The sequence below is a fragment of the Eleutherodactylus coqui genome, chromosome 13, assembly GCF_035609145.1.
Source record: "Eleutherodactylus coqui strain aEleCoq1 chromosome 13, aEleCoq1.hap1, whole genome shotgun sequence".
Taxonomy (NCBI): Eukaryota; Metazoa; Chordata; class Amphibia; order Anura; family Eleutherodactylidae; genus Eleutherodactylus; species Eleutherodactylus coqui.
In genome coordinates, this window is record NC_089849.1 from 74020282 (window position 1) to 74041001 (window position 20720).

The window sequence follows — 20720 nt, forward strand, 5'->3', positions numbered from 1 at the left end:
TCAAATATGTGCAAACATAATATTGAAATTTTTGCTAAGATTTATATTTCCACCCGTTTACTTTATTTTGGGCGCACATTGGAAAAACTTTCGTTTTTTTTTTAACCATTTAGGAGACGTACAAATTTAACATTACTTTTCAGCATTTTGAGGAACACTTTGTTTTCCTACACCAAGCCAAGATTGGAAAGGCTCATAGGAGTCAAAATGATGGATACCCCCACAAGTGACCCCATTTTAAAAACTACACCCCTTAACGTATTCACTGAGGGGTGTCATTAGTATTTTAACCCCACAGTTTTTTTTTTCAGGAGTCAATGCAATTTAGAAGAGAAAAACTAAAATTTCATATTTTTGCAAATATGTCATTTTAAAGACAGGAATTTTTTCTATAGTACACATGAAAATGATGATTTGCACCCCAGAATGGATACCCCTGTTTGTCCCGTGCTCAGAAACATACCCATTGTGGCCCTAGTATTACGTCTGTATACACAATGGGGCCCAAAATGAAAGGAGCAACCGGTGGCTTTCGGAACAGAAATTTTGCTTGAAGGAGATTTAGGCCCTATTGGGCACTTGTAGAGCCATTGAGTTATCAAAACGATGGAGAACCCCCACAAGTGACCCCATTTTGAAAAGTATACCCCTTAACGAATTTATCTAGGGATACGATGACCCTTTTGACTTCACAGTTTTTGAATGAATCTAAGCCAAGCCGAAGGAAAAAAATTACGATTTTCATTTTTTTGGTAATTCTGTAATTTTAAAAGCAGTTTTTTTTGTACAGCACATAAATGAATGAAGACTTGCATCCCGAAATGGATACCCCTGTTTGTCCTGTGCTCAGAAACATACCCATTGTGGCCCTAGTATTACGTCTGTATGCACAATGGGGCCCAAAATGAAAGGAGCAACCGGTGGCTTTCGGAACAGAAATTTTGCTTGAAGGAGATTTAGTCCCCATTGCCCACTTGTAGAGCCATTGAGTGACCAAAACGATGGAGAACCCCCACAAATGACCCCATTTTGAAAAGTAGACCCCTTAACGAATTTATCTAGGGGTACAATGACTTTTTTGACTTCACAGTTTTTGAATGAATCTAAGCCAAGCAGAAGGAAAAAATATGATTTTCATTTTTTTGGCAATTGTGTCAATTTAAAAACAGGTTTTTTTGTACAGCACACATAGGAATGAAGACGTTCACCCCAAAATGGATACCCCCGTTTGTCCCGTGTTCAGAATCATACCCCTTGTGGCCCTAATCTACTTAAAGGAAACATGGCTAGGCCTATAATGGACGGAGCACCCGTTGGATTTCAGGGTTCAACAGAATACATTCCAGGCCCCATTGCCCACTTGTAGAGCCATTGAGCGGCCAAAACGATAAAGAACCCCCACAAATGACCCCATTTTGAAAACTAGACACCTTAACGAATTCATCTAGGGGTGTACTGTGTGTTTTGACCTCCCAGTATTTGAATGAATCTAAGCAAAGCAGAAAGAAAAAATTACGATTTTCACTTTTTTGGCAATTTTGTCAATTTAAAAACTGCTTTTTTGTACAGTGTACATAGGAATGAAGACCTTCACCCTAAAATGGATACCTCTGTTTGTCCCTTGTTCAGAAACATACGCATTGTGGCCCTAATCTACTTACAGGACACATGGCTAGGCCCATAATGGAGGGAATGCCCGTTGGATTTCAGGGTACAACTGAATAAATTCCAGGCCCCATTGCCCACTTATACGGAAAAAAAATTGACTTCCTAAAAATAATCCCCCGCCATCCCCAATTTTTGGCATTCCCTAAATATTAGATAAAAGTAATAATATAAACTGCGTTTTATGTCCGAAGACAGGGGTAATTACGGAGGCTGGTTGGGATGGGCACATGGGGCAAGAAAACCTGGGTATCCCCCCCTTTCTCGCTTTTTTGGGGGGTATTTCGTGACCTCAGCGGCAGGTATGGGGTGTAAAAAGTGGCGCTGTGAGGTCTCACACAGAAGGCGCTCAACAAGCTGCTCCTGGAACTGCATGAAGGTGAGCGTTCCCGGGGCTTCTTGTAAATTACGGATTACAGGTAGTGATCCAAATAACTCCAGGCTCTCACGGCCGTATGCAGAATCCGCTTACGGAGGCCCGCAGCGGATTCCAGCTGTGACCCTGCGTACGGCCACGTAATGTACTGCGCATAACTGCCTACTCACACAGGCGGTCATGCGCAGTACACCGTTGTTTGTTTTTATTTCCCGCGCCGTCGCTTAGAGATGACCCGGGTACCCACAGCCCGTTCACAATGTGTTTGCACATGGGCTGCGAGTATATCCGCGGTCATAGAGCACAATGGGCTCTAGGTCGCTGATATCCGCGGTAAAATATAGCATGCAGTGTTGTTTCTGCGAGTGGATTACGTAATTCCGACCTGCTAATTGGGGGGAATTGTGTAATCCAATGCATGTGATTGATCCGTGGATTACCGCTGATCAAGCGCATGCAGAACACGTAATTCCTCTCCGGTCATGCGTGACCGGCCTAATGTTATATCGCTAATTTATCACGTGACCGGGAACCGCTCAACGAGGCCATCGGTCACTGCTCCAAGCACTCAGCGACTGTTGGTCGCTGGGAGCAAGGAGATTTTAAGTTTCCTGGGCTCCCCGCCTCCTGCGCATGTGTCCGGTGTTTTGCCGGCGGTCGCATGCGCAGAATCCGGGAAAGTTCATGGAAGAAGATCGCGTTGGGGTGCAAATACGGAGGCCTCCGTTAAAAAGTTTCATCTCCTCTCACCGATCGCATCGGTGAGGGGAGATGAACCTTCACCTTTTTTTAACTTTTACGTGATCACCATTATCCATTGGATAACGGCGAACACGTGACCAGGAACCGCTGACCGCGGCTCTCCGTAAGGGTCCATAAGGGAAGATGAAACTTTAACTTTTTAAGCTTTTTTTAACTTTTAACTTTTTGCTTTACTTTTTAACTTTATATGATCATATGACTGGAAACCACATACAGCGGTCCCCAGTCATATCTCCCTGCACTCGGCTATCTGTGACAGCCGGGTGCAGGGAGATTTTGAATTTGCCGGGCTCGCCGGCCTTCTGCGCATGCGCGCCACATCGGTGCATGCGCAGAAGCCAGCGGAGGGTCCCGACACCGGCCGGAGGACACGGAGGAAGGTGGGTAAGTATTTTCACCTCCCCCCATGGATCTGATCCATGAGGGGAGGTGAAGCTTTTCTTTTTTTTACTTTTTTCTTCACTTTTCCGCGATCGCCGTTATCCATTGGATAACGGCGATTGCGGTACTGGGGACCGCTCACCGCAGTCCCTGCTGACATCTCCTGCCTCCCGGCTACCTACAGGAGCCGGGAGCCAGGAGATTTTAAACTTCCCGGGCCGCCAGGCCTTCTGCGCATGCGGCTGACGTAATGCCGCCTGGCGTGCATGCGCAGAAGACTGGATTCGGGGCCCGGAGCAGCGGGAGAGCGGGGAGCAGTGCGGTGGACCCGGGTGAGTAATTTCAGCTGCCCTGATGGATCCGATCCATCAGGGCAGCTGAATCTTTAACTTTTTTTGAACTTTTTTGAACTTTTATGCGATCGGCGCTATCGATTGGATAGCGCCGATCGCATTGCCGGGGGGGGGGGGGGGGGGGTGCCCGCAGCCAAGGATGACAGCTCCATGTTGTCGGCCACCTGCGGACACCGACAGCATGGAGCTGTCACGTCCAGAGCCCGAGGGGCTTTATTCTCTGCGGGACACATGTTTTACTTCCTCAGAGAATAAAGCCCACTTTGGGAGGACGTAAAAACACTATGGGCTGGTCATTAAGGGGTTAAAGGGATTGCCATCAGCCTGGTTGTCATTCATCTCTTGGGCCCGCCGCGGATTCTACAATGCAAATCTGCATGTGTGCAGGCGGCTTAACACACATCAATAGTGAATTATGTGATTGCGGATCTTTCACATGACCTTGTCTTACAGAACTAAAGATGTAGCCCACTACAAGCTTCTCATGAGCCATTTTCACATGTTGTCCCGAGTGGTCAGCAGTACTCTGCTTGCTTTTCATAGACTTTATTATACGTTTTTGGAATACTACAGGTTTTATCACTTTTTAGGGGCTCTTCGAGTTTCTACAAGTGTATGAAGGGACTACAGTTGAAATGCATCGACTGCGAAAACTTGGTCCCTGGGACTGCAGACACAGAGATCACTATGGACACCTTTGAGGATAACATTTTTTTCCCCTAAATACATGTATTTTGGGCTGACAATTATTGCTGCAATTGGGTTTAATTAAAAATTATGAGCAACTGTCAACCTGTGAACGACTACTGAGCAACTTCGCGCTCAGTATAAACAGAAGTCGCTCAATCTTTGAGTGACTGCCTGTTTGTAGTGAATGGAAGTGGATGCTCCACCTCCGTGATCTGACAGACTATGACTCCTGTGTGAAAGCACAGTCATTCCTGTAAAAGGACACAAGAGCCCAAATGTAAGTCCCTTACTGGTCACCCCTAGTCTGAGCTTTCAGCTTTTTCTCCCAAACCTTAGCATCTTATCTGTTGTAACTAGTATAGAGGCCCATTTACATGCAAAGATAATCTTTCAAACGACTGAAGGTTTTAGCGATCGTTTTGCATAAAGTGTTAATGGACACTAATGTCCATTAACGCTTTATCATTTTTCATTTGCATGTAAAAGGGCCTCCAGGAGCTGTGTTGCCATGCCCAGCATGTGGGCTGGGCTCTGCACACAGCTGCCTTGTTCTCGTCGGGGCTGCCAGCAGAATACAATGTAATCTCCGGGCTCCCGTGGAGAACACAGCATGCAGTCTGTTGAGAGATACTTTATCTCTCAGCGTCTGAACAATGGATTTTAAGTTCACCTTAAAATCATCGGTTAGACGAAAAGTGCACAACGGTAGTGTTTACACGTAACGATTATCGCTCATTTGTGGTTGTTTGAATGAATTTTGAGGATCGCTGCGTGTAAATGGGCCTTTAGATTCCACCTTAACCTCCTTCTTGTGTCTTCATATTACATATTCAACCTTCGAGGAGCTTCTTACCCCATCTCGGAGGCCAGGGCCCTCCTATTCTCCTTGGCCCAGTCACTGAGCGGCAGTCTTAGGTCATCAGCTTTGATGACGTGCTCCATAAAGCATCTTGCCTTTTCTACATGCTGCTGGGAATTGGGGTTTGTACCTGCCCTTGCATCAGTATGTATGGCCTTTTTACAGGGATAGCTTTTATGTTAAAGGGGTTTTCTGGATATGTCCCCAATATTTGATTGGATGGGGTACGCTGCTCAGAACCCCCCAACCAATTAGCTGTTTGAGCACCCAGTGTCACCGGCAAAACACAGGGTGTTTGGATTAGCTTCCAGTCTGTACTGTGTGCCTTGCGGTGACAGCCAGGCGACGGACGCCAGCCAACCATTACTGACCCGACCTGATGATGGGTCATCAATAACAATTGCCCGGAAAACCCCTTTAGCACATAGCGGAATTCCCACTGCGGCTCTGCATCAAAGCCTCCTGTTATATGTGGAGGTCACTGCCTCATCTGAAAACATGGAATTCTACAGTGTAAATTGACATTAACCCTTTCCAATCCACTGTCTGACCTGTGAAGACATTATGATTTAAGGACGCATTCAGACGATCGTATTTCGGCCGCCGGCCGGTATCTCTGCAGGGGGTGAAGGCTGGAAGCAGTGATCTGAGCTCCCGCCCTCTTTCTGCCTCCTCTCCGCCCCTCTGCACTATTTGCAATGGGGAGAGGCGGGACAGGGGCGGAGCTAATTCTGGGAACTTAGCCCCACCCCTGTCCCACCTCCTTTCATTGCAAATAGTGCAGAGGGGTGGAGATGAGGCAGAGAGGGGGCGGGAGCTCAGTTCCTGCTCCTGGCTCTTCTATCCTCCCCCCCTTCAGATGAGGACGATGTATATCGGCTCGGCGTGAAAACCCAGACGATATACGGTCGTCTGAATCCAGCCTAAGGCTGTACAGCTCCGATGTTGGAAGACGTCCGTCGGGGTTCTCTTACTGTATATTGCCAGCCTCTCTGCTGTCAGAGCCTATCCAACGTGTCACCTCATGCAGTACTGGCTTTAGCCAGCAGATAGCGCCGGCACAAAAAGAGTAAGACCCCTAGGTAAACCAGGATACAAATTGGATTGGAAAGGGTTAAGATTTCAGAAAACCTGCAGCGTTCAGGTGAGATTGTTGGAAACCTCATGCTCATTGCCAAAACCAGGAAAGGCTGCGGCAAATTAAAATGTGGACCATCTGCAGCATTTACGCCATATCCGTAGCGCCCATCGCCACGACAACACAAAATATGGAGAAATAGTACAAAAAAAGAGATCATTTGATGACAACAAAAACTTTTATTCATGAACTATGATTTATTAAATTTTTTAATTTAATTTATCTCTATGGCTCCGAGAAATAAATCCCTTGTGCGCATGAATCCAAGTGGGCAGGTTCATTTACAGTGTTCCTCCGCAATGGACGGAACGAACGCATGACAAATGGCCCGTGTGAATCCACTGTACGTGTCGCGAACTGATACACAAAGTACAACTTGTATCAGCTTCATAATAGCCAGCCCCTGCCATAGCTTCAGCCTTGTCAACAAGCCGCCCGCCGTGCCCGCGCTCCACGCACACCAGCCGCAGGCGGCACAACACACTGGCACATCACAAGCGTCCAAGCCACGCCCACAAGCTGGAATGTGGGCGGGGTATGTAAATGAGGCGCCCGCTCTGCTCCTTCCTCATAGCAGCTCTCTGCCGCCCCGGATGCGCCGCGCAGTGCCGCGCTCCTATTGGCTGGCCGGAAGAAGAGGCGCGCTCCCCCGCTCGCTCCCGCGCCGCTTTGTGTGTGTTGTTCGTTGGCGACTCGTGAGGAGAAAGAGAAAGCGGCCGCCTGCAGTGGACGACGCTCCGGCCCGCGGGAGCCATGGAGGAGCTGAGCGCGGTCGGGGAGCAGGTCTTCGCGGCCGAGTGTATCCTGAGCAAGAGGCTGCGGAAGGTAACGGACTCCGCCGTCACCCCCGTTACTAAGGCCCCGCCCCTCACCCCATAGCAACTAGTGACCCCGTCTGTTTCTCCGCAGGGCACCGCAGAGTACCTGGTGAAGTGGAGGGGCTGGTCCTCCAAGTGAGTATCGTGCGACTAGTCACTGACCACACTGCTGTCAGGTCGGTGCGATCAGATCGGCGGGGGCTAGTCTACCCCTGTGTGTATGACCACACCCCCTGACCTCTGTATGTACCTGCTGGGCTGTCACTCTGGGGGATATATATATTAGTGTTCGCTCAGCAGCGCGGGGTTTACCACACATTGACCGGACGCGCTATAACCGTGCGGGATCCGCTGGGGCCGACGCTCCGGGGGTCATTCACTGTCGTCGCACTGAAGGGGAGATACGGCAAGTGTGACACACGAGGGTGAAACAGGAAGTGGAGGCGCGTGTCATCGGCCCCTCGTGGCTCTACTGATGAGGAACTACAAAAACGGACAGCGAGGAAATGTTCAGAATCCGCGCCAAATCTAGTGCCGGTCAGTTACGTCTCCCAAGGCATAGGGGGCGCATCACTACGTCATGAGGAGTAAGCACTCAGAAGTCGCACTGAAGAACATCAGGGCCATATTGACGAGCGCAGGCGCGATGGCGGTCCGAGAAATCTCCTATCGTACTTGTAGATATGCGCCATTTTTTTGCCCTCGATGGCGGTGTGTTTTGCCAGGAAACGTGTGATAATAGCAGAAAATAATTGCATTGCGCTTGCATTAAAATCGCACCTGCTAGCGATGGCGGCGCTCGATTTTCTTTTCTTTTTTTGTTCCCAGAGACAATAATGAGCGATATCGCCTACGTGCGCGGCCTCAGACCCGCCGTCCGAAATAAAAGTTCCCCTATTTGCATAAATACATAGATAATAACGGGTCCCTGTCTTGCGCAGGTCCTTCCCTATCAGAGTCGAACGGAACGGGCGCGAGGAAGTCTCCGTGTAAATGCGGCCTGAGGGTGACCTCACACGGCGTGGGAAATCCCCGACAAGATCCGCCTTCATGGGCAGGAGCCGCAGCGTTGGGGTGCAGTCCGCCACGGATCCGTAGCATCTGCTGGAAGGGGGACATCCGCTGCGAGTCCACATCACATCCGTGCAGCGGGGCGGTTATTGGCACAGGAAAGAGCCCCATGTGGAAATCTGCGTTGTTTTCTGCTGCGTGTGAGGCGCCCCCCGCAGGCCGGTGGCACGCGGGCGATCGTGTGTTTTTGCCGTGAGAAAATCACATCGCTGCCGCCCACAATAAAATTGCATAATTTTTTTTCTTGACTTTTTTTTAGCGCAAAAGCCAATCGGTTTTTCTAATGTTTAAAAACTCATCGCACAAAAATCCCAAGTTTGTGCGACGCGATAAAAAGGGGCTTCATAGGAAGACGGAGATACAAATGACGGAAAGATGGAGCACGCCGCGATCTTTATTTCTTCCTCACATCAGGGCAAACGTTGCTAATGTACAGCTAAACCACTGATTTCATAATTCTGTGTTTTTGCGCGCTCTCATCGCCCCTGCGAAGGCGCCCTAAGGGGGGGGGCTTTACATTGGACAACCGTCATCCAAATAGGCACTCGACGGAGGAAGGGGAAGTTCTTCGTGTAGACCCGGCGAACAACTGGGTGAGAAGTGAGAATTTGTCATTTTGTTTCGTCTCGCCTAAAAAATAGTGTCTGGTTGATTCGTTTGGTGAAAACAGGCGATCATTTATTCCCACAGCTGGCCAGTAAGTTTGCAGGGGGGCGAGCGCTACAATCACTGTAAGAGCATCCCCTCCTACACCCCTGGATGGTGGACCCACAAGCTGCTGTGAAATCCACACCAGGTTTTCCCGTCGGGGATTTAAAGCGGTTGTACGAAGATGGCAAAATATTCCAAAAGGGTCAGGAGTAGCTTGCGGATCAGTGGAAGTCTCGCTGATGATGCCCCCAACATATCTGGAGATTGGGATCCCCCGTCCTCATTGCAGTGTTACTCGCTATGAGAAGGAGATGAATAGAACGCTCCATTCATTTTCAATGGGGCTGTGGAGATGCCCAAGCGGGTGCCACTTGGGTATTCCCATCAGTCCTCTTGAAATGACTGGAGTGCTCCCTTCTTGCTGACGTCGCTGCGGAGGGAGAAGCAACCCCTACGCTGGGCGGGACACCAGAGTCATGTTCTGGAAATCACTGGGGGTCTTGGCAGTGAGATTTTGGTACGGCCCTTTTAACTACAAAACAAAGCTTAAAACTTAAGGTACCTTTACACGGGATGAGCTGTTGGGCAAACGATGTCCGATACTCATCCTAGTGATGCCCGCTCTGGTGCTGTTACACAAGGATGAGTATCGCTGGCACTGCTCACAGCGCTGCCTTTCTCCCCCACCCCCGCCTCCATTCACGGTAAGCGACTGCTGTTTATACCGAACGGCTGGTCGTTCCGCTTTCCGTATGCAGGAACTGAATGCCTGAAGAGTTCTCGTTCACGCGCCGCATGCGTTTACACGGGACGATTATTCTTCAAATTCCCACTGGAGCCTGAACAATTCTGAACTAGAATCGCTCCGTGTAAAAGGACCATCTGGCTGAAAATAATGCCCGCCCTTTAGGGGTTAATTACACAGGCCAACGAGCCAACAATAGTTGGACCTAGTTACTAGTCAGCTTGTTGAGAACTAAGCAACTAGTGACTGGGTTCTCGCTCAGTGTAAGCAGTCAGTCGTTCATCTTTTAACCCCTTAATGCTACAAGATGGAAGTTTACATCCTGGCTGGGGGCCACTTAACACAACCGAACCTAGACTTGTGTCCTATGGATGGCGCAGGCTGTGAGCCCACGCTTATCCTGCAGTGGGAGCTGGCCACGACTGATAGTAATGATTTCGGTATCGTCATAATTGTACCAGCCCGTAGAAAAAAATGGTCATTTCTGCTGCTTGATTAATGCAGTTAGGAAAGAAAAGGCAGAATTGGTGTTTTCTCTCACTGCTGTCCCCAAAAATTTTATTACAATTTAACAATACATTTTATGTGCCCCCCCCCCCCCAAAAAAAACCCTGTGTGTAATACACAGTAAATAGAGCGCCTTTAGTTCACACTGTTTGAGAAGGTTGCGTTACAGAGCTGTAAAACGGCTTTTTATTTATTTATTTTTTACTGTGACTTTCAGTCATAATGGTGCCCCCATGAACCCCCAGCCCGAACACCCAGCTGTTTTTGTACTTTCCCGCATATCTCGAGGCCAATTTGCACAGGCAGATCATCTGCTGGTAAAGAGCGTAGTTCAGTATAGCATGGTAATCGGCACTCCTTCAGCTGCATTTATGTTGAGCAGTCATTGGTCCTGTATAAGACCAACTGAATGTTAGTGCGATCGTTCAGGTAGTATACGGTTAAAGTCCTTTTAGACGAGCAGATTGTTTAACGAGAGTGATATCACCGCTAACTTGTTCGCACTCATGCAGCCTGCTTAGTCAGGCAGATACATTGTAGGCTCATTCCAACAAAAATCGTTCATTCACTGTATGTGAATGAGAGGGACCGAACGCCTTCTGTTTAAACGGAGCGATAAGCAAATGATGATTTTTATGCCTGCAGAGACGGAACAAACGAGAAGTGATTGATTGTGGCTCATTCGTTGGCTCACATTTAGACGGAACGATTATCGTTCCCTTCCGCTCGGGTGAATTGTTTTTTTGAACACTAAGGCCTCATGTCCACGGGCAAAATAAGAATTAAAATCCGCAGCGGATTTTAACTCTTCTCCCGCGCGCGGATCCGCACCCCATAGGGATGCATTGACCACCCGCGGGGTAGATAAATATCCGCGGATCGTCAATAAAAGTGATTTTTAAAAAAATGGAGCATGAAAAAATCTGGACCATGCTCCATTTTCATGCGGAGACAAAATTCGGAATTTACTCACACGCTCCGTTTCTTCTCTTCGCCTCGGCGCCATCTTCTCTCCGTAGCGGCCGGATCTTTTTTCTTCGGGACGGCGCATGCGCGGGGCACGTCACCGACGTCATCATGCGCATCCGCCGAGCCGAAGAAAGTAGATCCGGCCGCTACGGAGAGAAGATGACGCCGCAGCGAAGAGAAGAAACGGAGCGGATGGGAGGTGAGTTTATTCTCATTTATTCCTATTTTCAGCGCTCATGTCCGCGGGGCAGGAGGGACCCGCTGCAGATTCTCCATGGAGAATCCGGAGCGGGCCTGATTTTCCCCGTGGACATGAGGCCTAATGGTTCTGTCTAAGCGCAGCATTACACTGTGGTCGGCAGCACATCTCTGCACAAGGTGTTACACTGCTGACAACCAGTGATTTTTATGCCCACATAGTGTGATCAACAGCAAAAAAAGGTTGTTTGTTTGGCTGATGGCCGGGCATGTTCACACGGGCAGTGATCGGGGGTAAGTGGTTATTTGGATTCACAGTAAGTCATTATGTTATGTTTATTCTTTACAGACACAATAGTTGGGAGCCAGAAGAAAACATTCTTGACCCTCGGCTTCTTATGGCTTTCCAGAAGAGGTAAGTGACTCCTATGCATGTTGGTCGTCTCCTGTTTTAGCATATTTTTGTAAATATCTTCTTTCTGCATTTTTATAAAGTCTTGACAAACTTGTTGTTTTTTAGGGAACAGGAGAAAGAGCTCCGAAACAGAAGAAGAGGAAAAAGACCACGGGGAAGACCACGTAAAAATGTGGTGAGTGTCTATATAGTATTCTTTCTGATGTGACTGGGAATCTAAGAAGCTAACAATCCATAGTAATATGGGTCTGTTTTTTTTATGGATGCATAAAGGGGTTGTTCCACTAAATTTACGTTTTCTCCTATTCATTCAGTAGTAATGTGTCATTCAAAAATTTTTTTTCTTAAGTTTATGCTTGTTATTTATGGATTGTCTTTTTTTGATTTTATTGTAGGAGTCAGAAGTGCCACCAAAACCTAAATCAAGCAGCTCCTCTTCCTCATCTTCCTCTTCCAATTCATCCTCGTCCTCTTCATCATCAAGTTCATCTTCCTCCTCATCAGATGACAGCGATGCAGAAGCTCCGCGCGGTCCCAGGCCACGGGATTCCCATCCAGTTCCACAGAAGAAGGCACAAGCAGTGGTTGTAAGACCAGAGTTAAAAGAGCAACTGCGCAAGAAGAGGGGGAGAAAACCATTGCTTCCTGACCAGAAGATCCCTAGAAGGACCAAGGGAGCGAAGCCAGGACCTAAAAGCGCAGCCGAAAAATTACAAGCTGCTCATAATGCACAAGCATTCTCAGCTCTTAAAGCCCACTCCAAAGACCTTTCCGTCACCAACAATAACAGGCAAGGTAATTTGTCTGCAGAATTGCTCTCCAGCATTGCAAAAAGCTCCCCTAGCCACCCCAATGGGAATTCCAACCGAAACTTAAGCTGGCAGAGCTCAATTGTGCATTATATGAACCGAATAGCTCAAAACAACCCTCAGGCGGGTAGGAGGCCAATGACTTCTGCGTTGCATTCCAAACGAATCACTCAGACTCCAGAATCCAAAGGAGTTACCAAAATGCAGATCGACCTCGCCACATCTGCTCTAAAAACGGTGAAACGCAACGATACTGAAGAGCACACAAGTCCACAGGTAAACCAGTCTGTGCCAAGGGCTGCCATATCTAACAGAGAAACCACCCAGACCTTGAATCTTCAGAACAAAACTCAAGGTGCACAGAGCGTGGGAACACTAAGCGGCTCACCTGCTGTGCATGCTCCTCAGAAAACGAACAACGCTCCTCAGAAAACCAGCAATCCTCCTTCACTTGGGATGTCCACAGATTGTAAGGCGGATAAAATGGGTAGGAAAAGCGGAGGGATAAGCCAAGTAAGGACTGGACTTCCAGGATGCCCAAGAGATGTCACTACTGTTGACAGAGGGCAGCCGGCAGAGCCTCGCAAGGATCTAGCAGAGATGAGCACTGGTGATGACAGCAGTTTGGACTCTGATCACGATTCATCGCTTTCCAGCCAGGACATGTCTGTCCAGGCAAGCCAAGACTGGAAGCCAGCTCGGAGCCTGCTTGAGCATGTTTTTGTGACAGACGTCACCGCCAATCTTATTACTGTCACTGTAAAGGAGTCTCCCACCAGCGTTGGTTTCTTTAACATGCGGCCTTATTGAAAGGAGGAGATACCGGCAGTATACAACCAAAATGTATGGGCTCTGCCAATGAAGCCTCACATGTTACGAGGTTTTATTTATCCCACAGCAATGTTTAAGTTCTCGTTTGACAATTTTTAGTATTTCCTTGACCTAAGCTGTACTTAATGTAGCTTTTAAAAGGAATATCTGTGTTTTCAATAGTAGACAACCTCCAGCTCTGTACGGTGCATGTTAATGGAGTTGGGGTTGTCGAAAGCAGACAGCGACTTCAGGAACTAATCGAAGGAGTTGAGAGTTAAAAAGTAGCAAGTTTGGCTTTGAGAGATTGTGTGTCGCCACTAATACTTTGCCGTAGAGAAATATTCCAGAATCTTCTTAGAATTGCTAGAAAAGTTTTTTGCAAAACTTTTTATTTGGTGTCTAAAGAACCCGAAAAGGTGTTAAGCTCAAGTAATAACGAAGAGCTGTGTAGGTGCTTTACTCCAGCTGTTCTTTCCAGCCCTGCCTTATTCATTTAGCACTTTTGTGACTAAAATGCAAACCAGAGCAATAGACAAGAGTAATAGATCTTAATACAGGTTAAGCCTTAAAATGATATATAATAGAAAAAATAAGCTTTCTTTATATTTGAGTGTTCTAAAGCAGAAGGAATTTGCCAAAAATTGGAGGTAATCCTCGTGTTTGTGAATAGGCTAAACCAGAATATCTGTCCTTGTATCGTTAGTTTAGTTGTCTTGGCGTGTAAAGATGCGTGCGGAGTACGTGAGATGCTTTCCCTCACCTTCAGCGATCGACGGATTAAAGTGGTTGGATCATTGACGGCAGTCTGTCGTGGTTCTATTCATACTGGCTTTAGAAGAAGGGATTGTAGTACTTGTTGAAGTACTTGATACACTTTTGTTTCACAGTGATACAAATTGTTAGTATTCGAGGCACTCTAAAACCTGGTTATCGGTACATCACGTCCGCAGGTTGGGAGGTGTGCCTCCGAGCATGTAGGTTCTGTACATGTAGCCTTACATCTGTAAAGTGATCTTCATGCCATAAAATGCCACCGGCCTTAACGGTTCTCATCCTCAGAAGAAGCAAAATAATGTAGTGCATAACCAATTTCTAAATCTCGAATTGTGCCTTTTAGTTGTGGCCTGCGCACGGCCATCCTGTTATGTTGAGGGTTCGTTGGACGGCAGGGTTATTTCTGAAACGGCTTGCTAGATTTGAGTGGAAACTACTTATTATGTGTGTTTGCAGCCTGAAGGCAAGTAAGGAGGAGTTTTTCAGTTGCATTTAAAGGGAATGTATGACCTATAGCTTTATACTAATTTAATACCAGATAGTGAACCTTTTTTTTTTTTTTTTTTTTTAATTTTTCTAATCTGTTGCTTTTGGATTTTTATTTTATTTTTTTCTTTTAATTTTGTAAACGGAAATACATGACTGCCATGGGGCTGCCATATTGCTTTGGCTGTAGGTAACAGATGATTTACAATGAACAGTAGGGAAGACTGTTCTAGGCCTGACCTCTGCAGGGAGGGGGAGGAGGTGAGGAGTGATCATCACCTATTGTAAATGGTGGATCCTGTGTTATTTTATCACCTTTCATTATAATCCTGCCTGTGTTTACTCTACCGAACGTGTCAGATAATTATTAGACTTGGTGGTCAGTGTAAAAACTGCAGGATATTGAGGAGTCTTTTGTGGGTTTTTTTTTTAAATGTAAAAAAAAAAACTGCTTTAATGCAAAAACCTAATAGGTCATTTTCTGATGACACATTCCCTTTAATAGCCCCTTTTTTTTTGTAAAGCCTTTTTTTGAATACTTTTATACATATGAAGTATACTGACATGTTGCATCTGTCAGGACGTTATGAAGTGTGGGTTCACGCTGAGCGAAGTCATGAGCTTCACATAACGAGCCTGGGGATGTCAACACAACACCAAACCTGCCTTGGAAATGAAACTGGATAGTAAATTGACGTGACGCCTCTGTTCACATATAAAGCATTTGCAGGACTCCAACTCACTTTGGAAACTACCGTTTTTCAGGGTTCACAGCGCTATTACCCAAATAGGCTATAGTTGATGTTTTCTAGCATCATTATGGTAAAGGCTTACTAATATACACGTGCTCCTCTTAGCTGATGGAAGAATATGCAGAATGAAGCAACCTGTCACATGTCTGGCATAAAACAAGAGGACCCAGTGTCCAAAAAATGTCAGTGTGTTTGTCATACTGATGACTTCTGCACTTGTAATGGGCACCAGAATCTCCATAAGTTACTTCTGGAAAGCATCTAATCTATGGTGAATCTGAGCCTTCTCCTTCCAGGAGGCATGTACATCTTCCCTCCTCTAACTGGCTTAGTAATTCTTCCTACATAATCACGGCATGGTAGGCATGATTTTTAAAAGGGATGTCGGTGGTTTATTACAGAAATCTATGCAACTGGAAATTGTTTGCTTCTTCAGAATTGGATTGTTTCTACAGGGTGTGCATTGATTTCTGCAACAAATCTGCTGCATGTAGATTTAGCTCCTGATTTAGCTCAATAAGCGTATTCAGTGGGGGTCTCGTCTGTGAAACCCCCTACCAGTCCCAAGAACAGGCGTCCTGTGTCGTCATCCTTGCTTCAGACTCGCTGTCCCTCCGCAGTGAGGAGGAGATTGGATTGTGAGGTGGGTCGCACAATGTGCAGAGTTGCTCGATTATTCTGCAATGGTACCACCAGAGATAGTAGAGTACTTGTACTTGGCTAGTTCTGTTAGTCCAATTGAAGACGAAAGGAGTGACACCATGCAGGCTCAACTTGGATTACATTCAATTTCCTCATCACTATGGGTTGCAGTGAGATGGGACCCCTATTCTCAGAATCGATGGAGGTCTTAGCTGAGACCCAGACTTCTTACATATCCTGTGGATGGATTATAAGTGTACTTGATGCAATCCCTTTAGGGGCACATTAAATCGTACTCGGAGACTGTACAGAGCCGGTGCAGCCTGACTACCCTATAAAAATACATACTTGGACTTTGTCATACACCTTGCAGATATCCAACGTGTATGACTAACTTACATGGGTTATCCTGAATTGAAAGAGAGGGTGTATACCCCATATGATCCATCGGTGACAAGGTTTTGTCTGCCCATGGACCTGCAGTATTAGACACAGTCCATGGACAGGAAAAAGTCCCCTTATTTCTAATTCTGAGCAACCTTTTTAATATTAAATTCATATTTCCAATACCTGCATAACTCCAAAGGAATCAGACTATATCAAACCAGATATACCTACCCCTATGGAAGAACTGCGGGCAACATTTTACTAACTGGTCATCTCAAAGAATTGGGAATGGAAATACTTTACAGCTATTCTGATGACTGACATTACATAGTAATTAAAGGGGACAAAATGCAGACTAGAAAAAGCTGGGAAGGACATTCAAGACTGGAATTAACATGGTTGTCCAGTCTACTGGCGGACAGCCATTATGGCACCTCCCTCCCTCCCCAAGACCCTCTGTGGGGCCCGAAAGCATAAACACTAGTACTCTTATGCGGCTCCCAGCTTGTGACTGGAGGGGTGGGCAGACGCTATGCTCAATGTAGAGAAGCAGTAGCCTGAAAGTCGCAGCGTCCAGATTGCCATGACCGCCACTAGGATCGGTCATACATGATGCGTGTTTTGTGCACGGCTCCCATTCACTTGTGCTTGACATTATATTCACATAGAACCTGTTGGCATCCTGGTAGGTTGGTGCGCTTCTTACGGAGTAAAGTGCCTTTTATTCTCGCTTATTCTTGGAGAAGGTTCGTGTTCAGCTTTTTGAAAGCCTTGTAGGTGGACTAAAAACTCCCTTGTGATTGGACTGAGGTGTGTTGTGTGTCTGTGAGGGTAACTGAAATAGACATTTAAAGGAAATGTATCGCCTGTAATTTTTTTCACTAATTTAAACCAGATGGTGAAACATTTTTCTAATTTGTATTTTTTTTTTTTTTTTAATTCTGTAGTCTGTACATGACTGGGGGCGGCCATCTTGTCTTTGCTGCAGTTAATTGTATTTAGCAGCAGGACTCTTGGGCCATTCACGCAATAGAGGGGGGGATCCGTTGATCTCTATGGCAGAATGTTCTATGTCTGCTCTGTGAAATGCAGAGGATGCTATACAGGGAGGAGGTGAGCTGTGACCATCACCTATTATGAATGGTGAATCCTGTTGTCTATATACAGGTGTTACCTTTCACTGTGATGATAATGAGAAGACTGCTGAAAGTTCTCTCTACAGGACAGGAAGAGTTAGGGCTCTTTCCCACGAGCGTATATCGGTTGCAGTTTTCACAGCTGGCCGATATACACTATCTGGTGCGTAAAAGCTCGTGAACGGGCGCACAAATGTAATGTTTGTGCACCCGTTTACACGGCATGGGCCCCAGCACATATACGCTGAGGCTGCTATGCCGTTGAGACTTCCTCTTCCCTGCCCCCTTGCCGGCTCACCTCCTCTCTCCTCCTCTCCGGCTGATTCCAATGGGGCTGCCTCCTCCCATTACTGGCTGCAGACAAGGGATGGGGCGGAGCTTAGCTAGTCCTTCCATAGGTGCAGGACTATCTTTTGGGCCCGATGTAAAAATGCTTGGCGCTATATTGGCCAACCAGGCACTTTCATGACACGGGAATATGGCTATTGGAATGCAGTGCATCAGATCACAATGTATATCGGCCAACCGTGAAAACGGCGGGACAATATACGTTCATGGGAAAGAGGCCTTAAGACTGTATTGGACTTATGGCACCCATAAATTAGACTAAAGTTGATTAAAAAGGAGAATATCAAGTCATTCATCTGGTAAAATAGAACGATGAGCGATTGTTCTAACTGGCCAATGGCAGACTACCATCATCTGGTAAGAAGTCTGCCATGTTTGAAATTCTCATGCTTCTGTCAGTTGAAAGATCTTTCATTTACGTAAGATCTTCCTATGAAAGAACCTTCTCAAAGATTGATCTTCCATTGCCTGGCGTCATTAAACACGTACGACCAGTGTGAACAACTGCAATGGCCGGTACGGACTAAAATGTGCGTGGCTGTACCTGCGAACCGAACGGCCACCAGATGCATTGATCAACAATCAACCTACTTGTGTTCCCGAAAACTTTAAAATCACCAAAAATTAAGCATTCACCTGAATTAGGACATACAGATTTACCGTGGACTCAAATCTGCTGTGACAATCCACAGCATACATTGGCATATGGACTTAAAATACACATCGCCGATCAATGAACTCTACGGCGTTTCTCTGCAGCACTCGGATGAGACTTCTACAGTCCCATCCACCATGCTTTTAGTTTGCAGGATTTCCAACCTGTGTGAACCTGCCGGTAGACAATGTCACTTTCTGATGAAACGTTCCCTTTAATTCAGTTAAGAAAGCAATAACCAAAAACTTGTATAAAAAAAAAAAAATGAAATGCTCCCAATAATAACTACTTCTTTCTGCCATTTATGACAACCTGTATTCTGTCACTTTCAGCAGCAAACACCACATTCTGCTAATGGGCTGCAGGGAAGCGGGTTCTCTCTTATCAGGCCGGTTCAGCTCATAAAGGCAGCAGTTGTGATAATAGAAGTGCAATGGGGGAGTTGCTGTGTAAGTAGTTTCCCTTTATATAGATACTAAATCCCCCTTTGGTGAACAGGGTTAAAGAAAAGTATGGCTTTAATCTCAATCCAACTTCAACTTGCATCCTATTTTACTAAAACATGTAAAATTATAAACTTAATGCAGGGCAATTGGTGAAATGTACACTTTTTTTTTTAAATAGATGGCGGTTAATAAACCGTCAATGTCATATATTATGTTTGAGACTGGACAAAATGACCCCCTATAAAGTTCCACTTTTCAGAGGCTGTTTGGTATCGTAGCTCAACTAGGTTGGTGTAATACCAGACGTGGCTGTTGGACAAGGATGGCGCTGTTTCCGGAGGGGAAGGGGGATGAAGCTGGTCTTTTGCTTCTGATTCCTTAGAGCACATTAACAGTTATTTTTCACCCCTCCAGCACATCAGTCATGCGTTTTCTGTAAATTATTTCAGAAAAGTGTGCCTTTTTCTACAGTAACACTTGTTTACTGTTCCCAAAAAAAAAAAATCAGGCACATCACTGTGCGTTACTTCTTACTAGAATTGTGTGTTTTGCTCACCTTTTGCCTTCTATAGACTCATGCAAGTCCTATTTTTGAAGACCTATGCTTTTCCTAATTTGTAAGTGTTATAGACTTATATCAGTTGCATAGAAAGAATCTATTTTTTTAACTGTACTTTTGTAAGATAATGTTTCCGTGCCGACCTCTTACAGATAGACGATACTCTATGGTGTTAATATTGGTTTTTCATTGTTTAATTCTGTTTTATGTTCTAACTTTTTACCCTTTTTTTTTGCTTTTTAGTTGTTTTAGGCATCTGTTTTAATTTATTTCCTGAAAACACTAGAGCAGTGGTATGTAAACAACAAATGGTTTTGTACACAGGTTTGCATTTTTGTATTGTGCTGCATATCAATAAAATATTTTTGTAATCTTTCAATAGCCTTTTTATCATTCTAACTATGGCCACCTGCAGACGGGCGGCGAGGATCCGGCGGTGAGGATTCTCGCCGCGAGACCCGACCCGAGCGCCTGCAGAGAGCAGCGCATACTCGCCCGCGGCTCCGGCTGTTTGATGTGGTGGCTGGCGCAGAGCCGGCGGCCGGAAAGTGACGTCTGCAGAGCCCCGCACAGAAATTAAGCATGCCGCGATTTGTTTGCCGTTCGAGATTTCGCGCGGCCGTCTGCATAGGATTGCGTTTCTTAACGCAATCCTATGCAGGCTTCCAGCGGCGGAAATTCTGTGGGAAATCCCGCCGTGGAATTACCGCTCGTGTGCAGGCACCCTATATTTACTTATTTTAAACTTGACCTCAATTCCTTAGCGCTTAAATATATATTGTGAGTATCCCCATGGGTGCTCACAAGCTATATTCACCTATTATGTTTTTTGGAGTTTGAAGGAAACCAGATTACCCAGAGGAAACCCTTGAAAATATGGAGGAACATACAAACTCCATGCAGGTATTTGTTGCATTTGAGCCCTGCAAGGTACAGGCTCATTCACATGAGGGAATTTGCACAGCTATTAAAAACAATGGTTTCCTATGGAAACATTCAGACAAAGGAATTTTAGCCACACAAAAAAATTGAACATAAAAAGATAGGACATCAGCGACTGAAATTCCCTGCTGGTGTGAAAATATGGCTCCAGACCTATCTTTGATGTGCAAAACACAGAAGTTTCCATACATTCCTATAAGAGACTACGCAAGCTAAGGGAGATAAAGGGATTCCACTGCAGTGTGGCTGGAGGGCTTCCCCTTCAGGGGAGATAGAGGGTTGCTCTGGAATCTCTTCACCCCTCCTGCGCTGAAATAAAGGGAGTCCCCGGCGATGAACGGAATCCCTGGGGAGTCCACTCCTCTTTCTCTCC

The 20720-nt window shown here is 46.1% G+C and overlaps 1 protein-coding gene across 1 annotated transcript; it reads left to right on the forward strand.

Annotated features, from left to right (window-relative positions):
• Positions 1-6859: 6859 nt before the first annotated feature.
• On the forward strand, positions 6860-19784 carry LOC136588271 (chromobox protein homolog 2-like). Its single transcript, XM_066587364.1, has 5 exons — positions 6860-7049; positions 7134-7177; positions 11533-11598; positions 11704-11773; positions 11994-19784. The coding sequence occupies exons 1-5, from the start codon at positions 6978-6980 to the stop codon at positions 13215-13217; spliced, it is 1476 nt and encodes a 491-aa protein (XP_066443461.1). The 5' UTR covers positions 6860-6977; the 3' UTR covers positions 13218-19784.
• The last annotated feature ends 936 nt before the right edge of the window (positions 19785-20720 follow it).

Coding starts and splice junctions, on each gene's coding strand:
- LOC136588271 (XM_066587364.1), top strand. CDS start 6,978: ATGGAGGAGCTGAGCGCGGTCGGGGAGCAGGTCTTCGCGGCCGAGTGT. Junction 7,050..7,133: donor TGAGCAAGAGGCTGCGGAAG/GTAACGGACTCC, acceptor GTTTCTCCGCAG/GGCACCGCAGAGTACCTGGT. Junction 7,178..11,532: donor TGGAGGGGCTGGTCCTCCAA/GTGAGTATCGTG, acceptor TATTCTTTACAG/ACACAATAGTTGGGAGCCAG.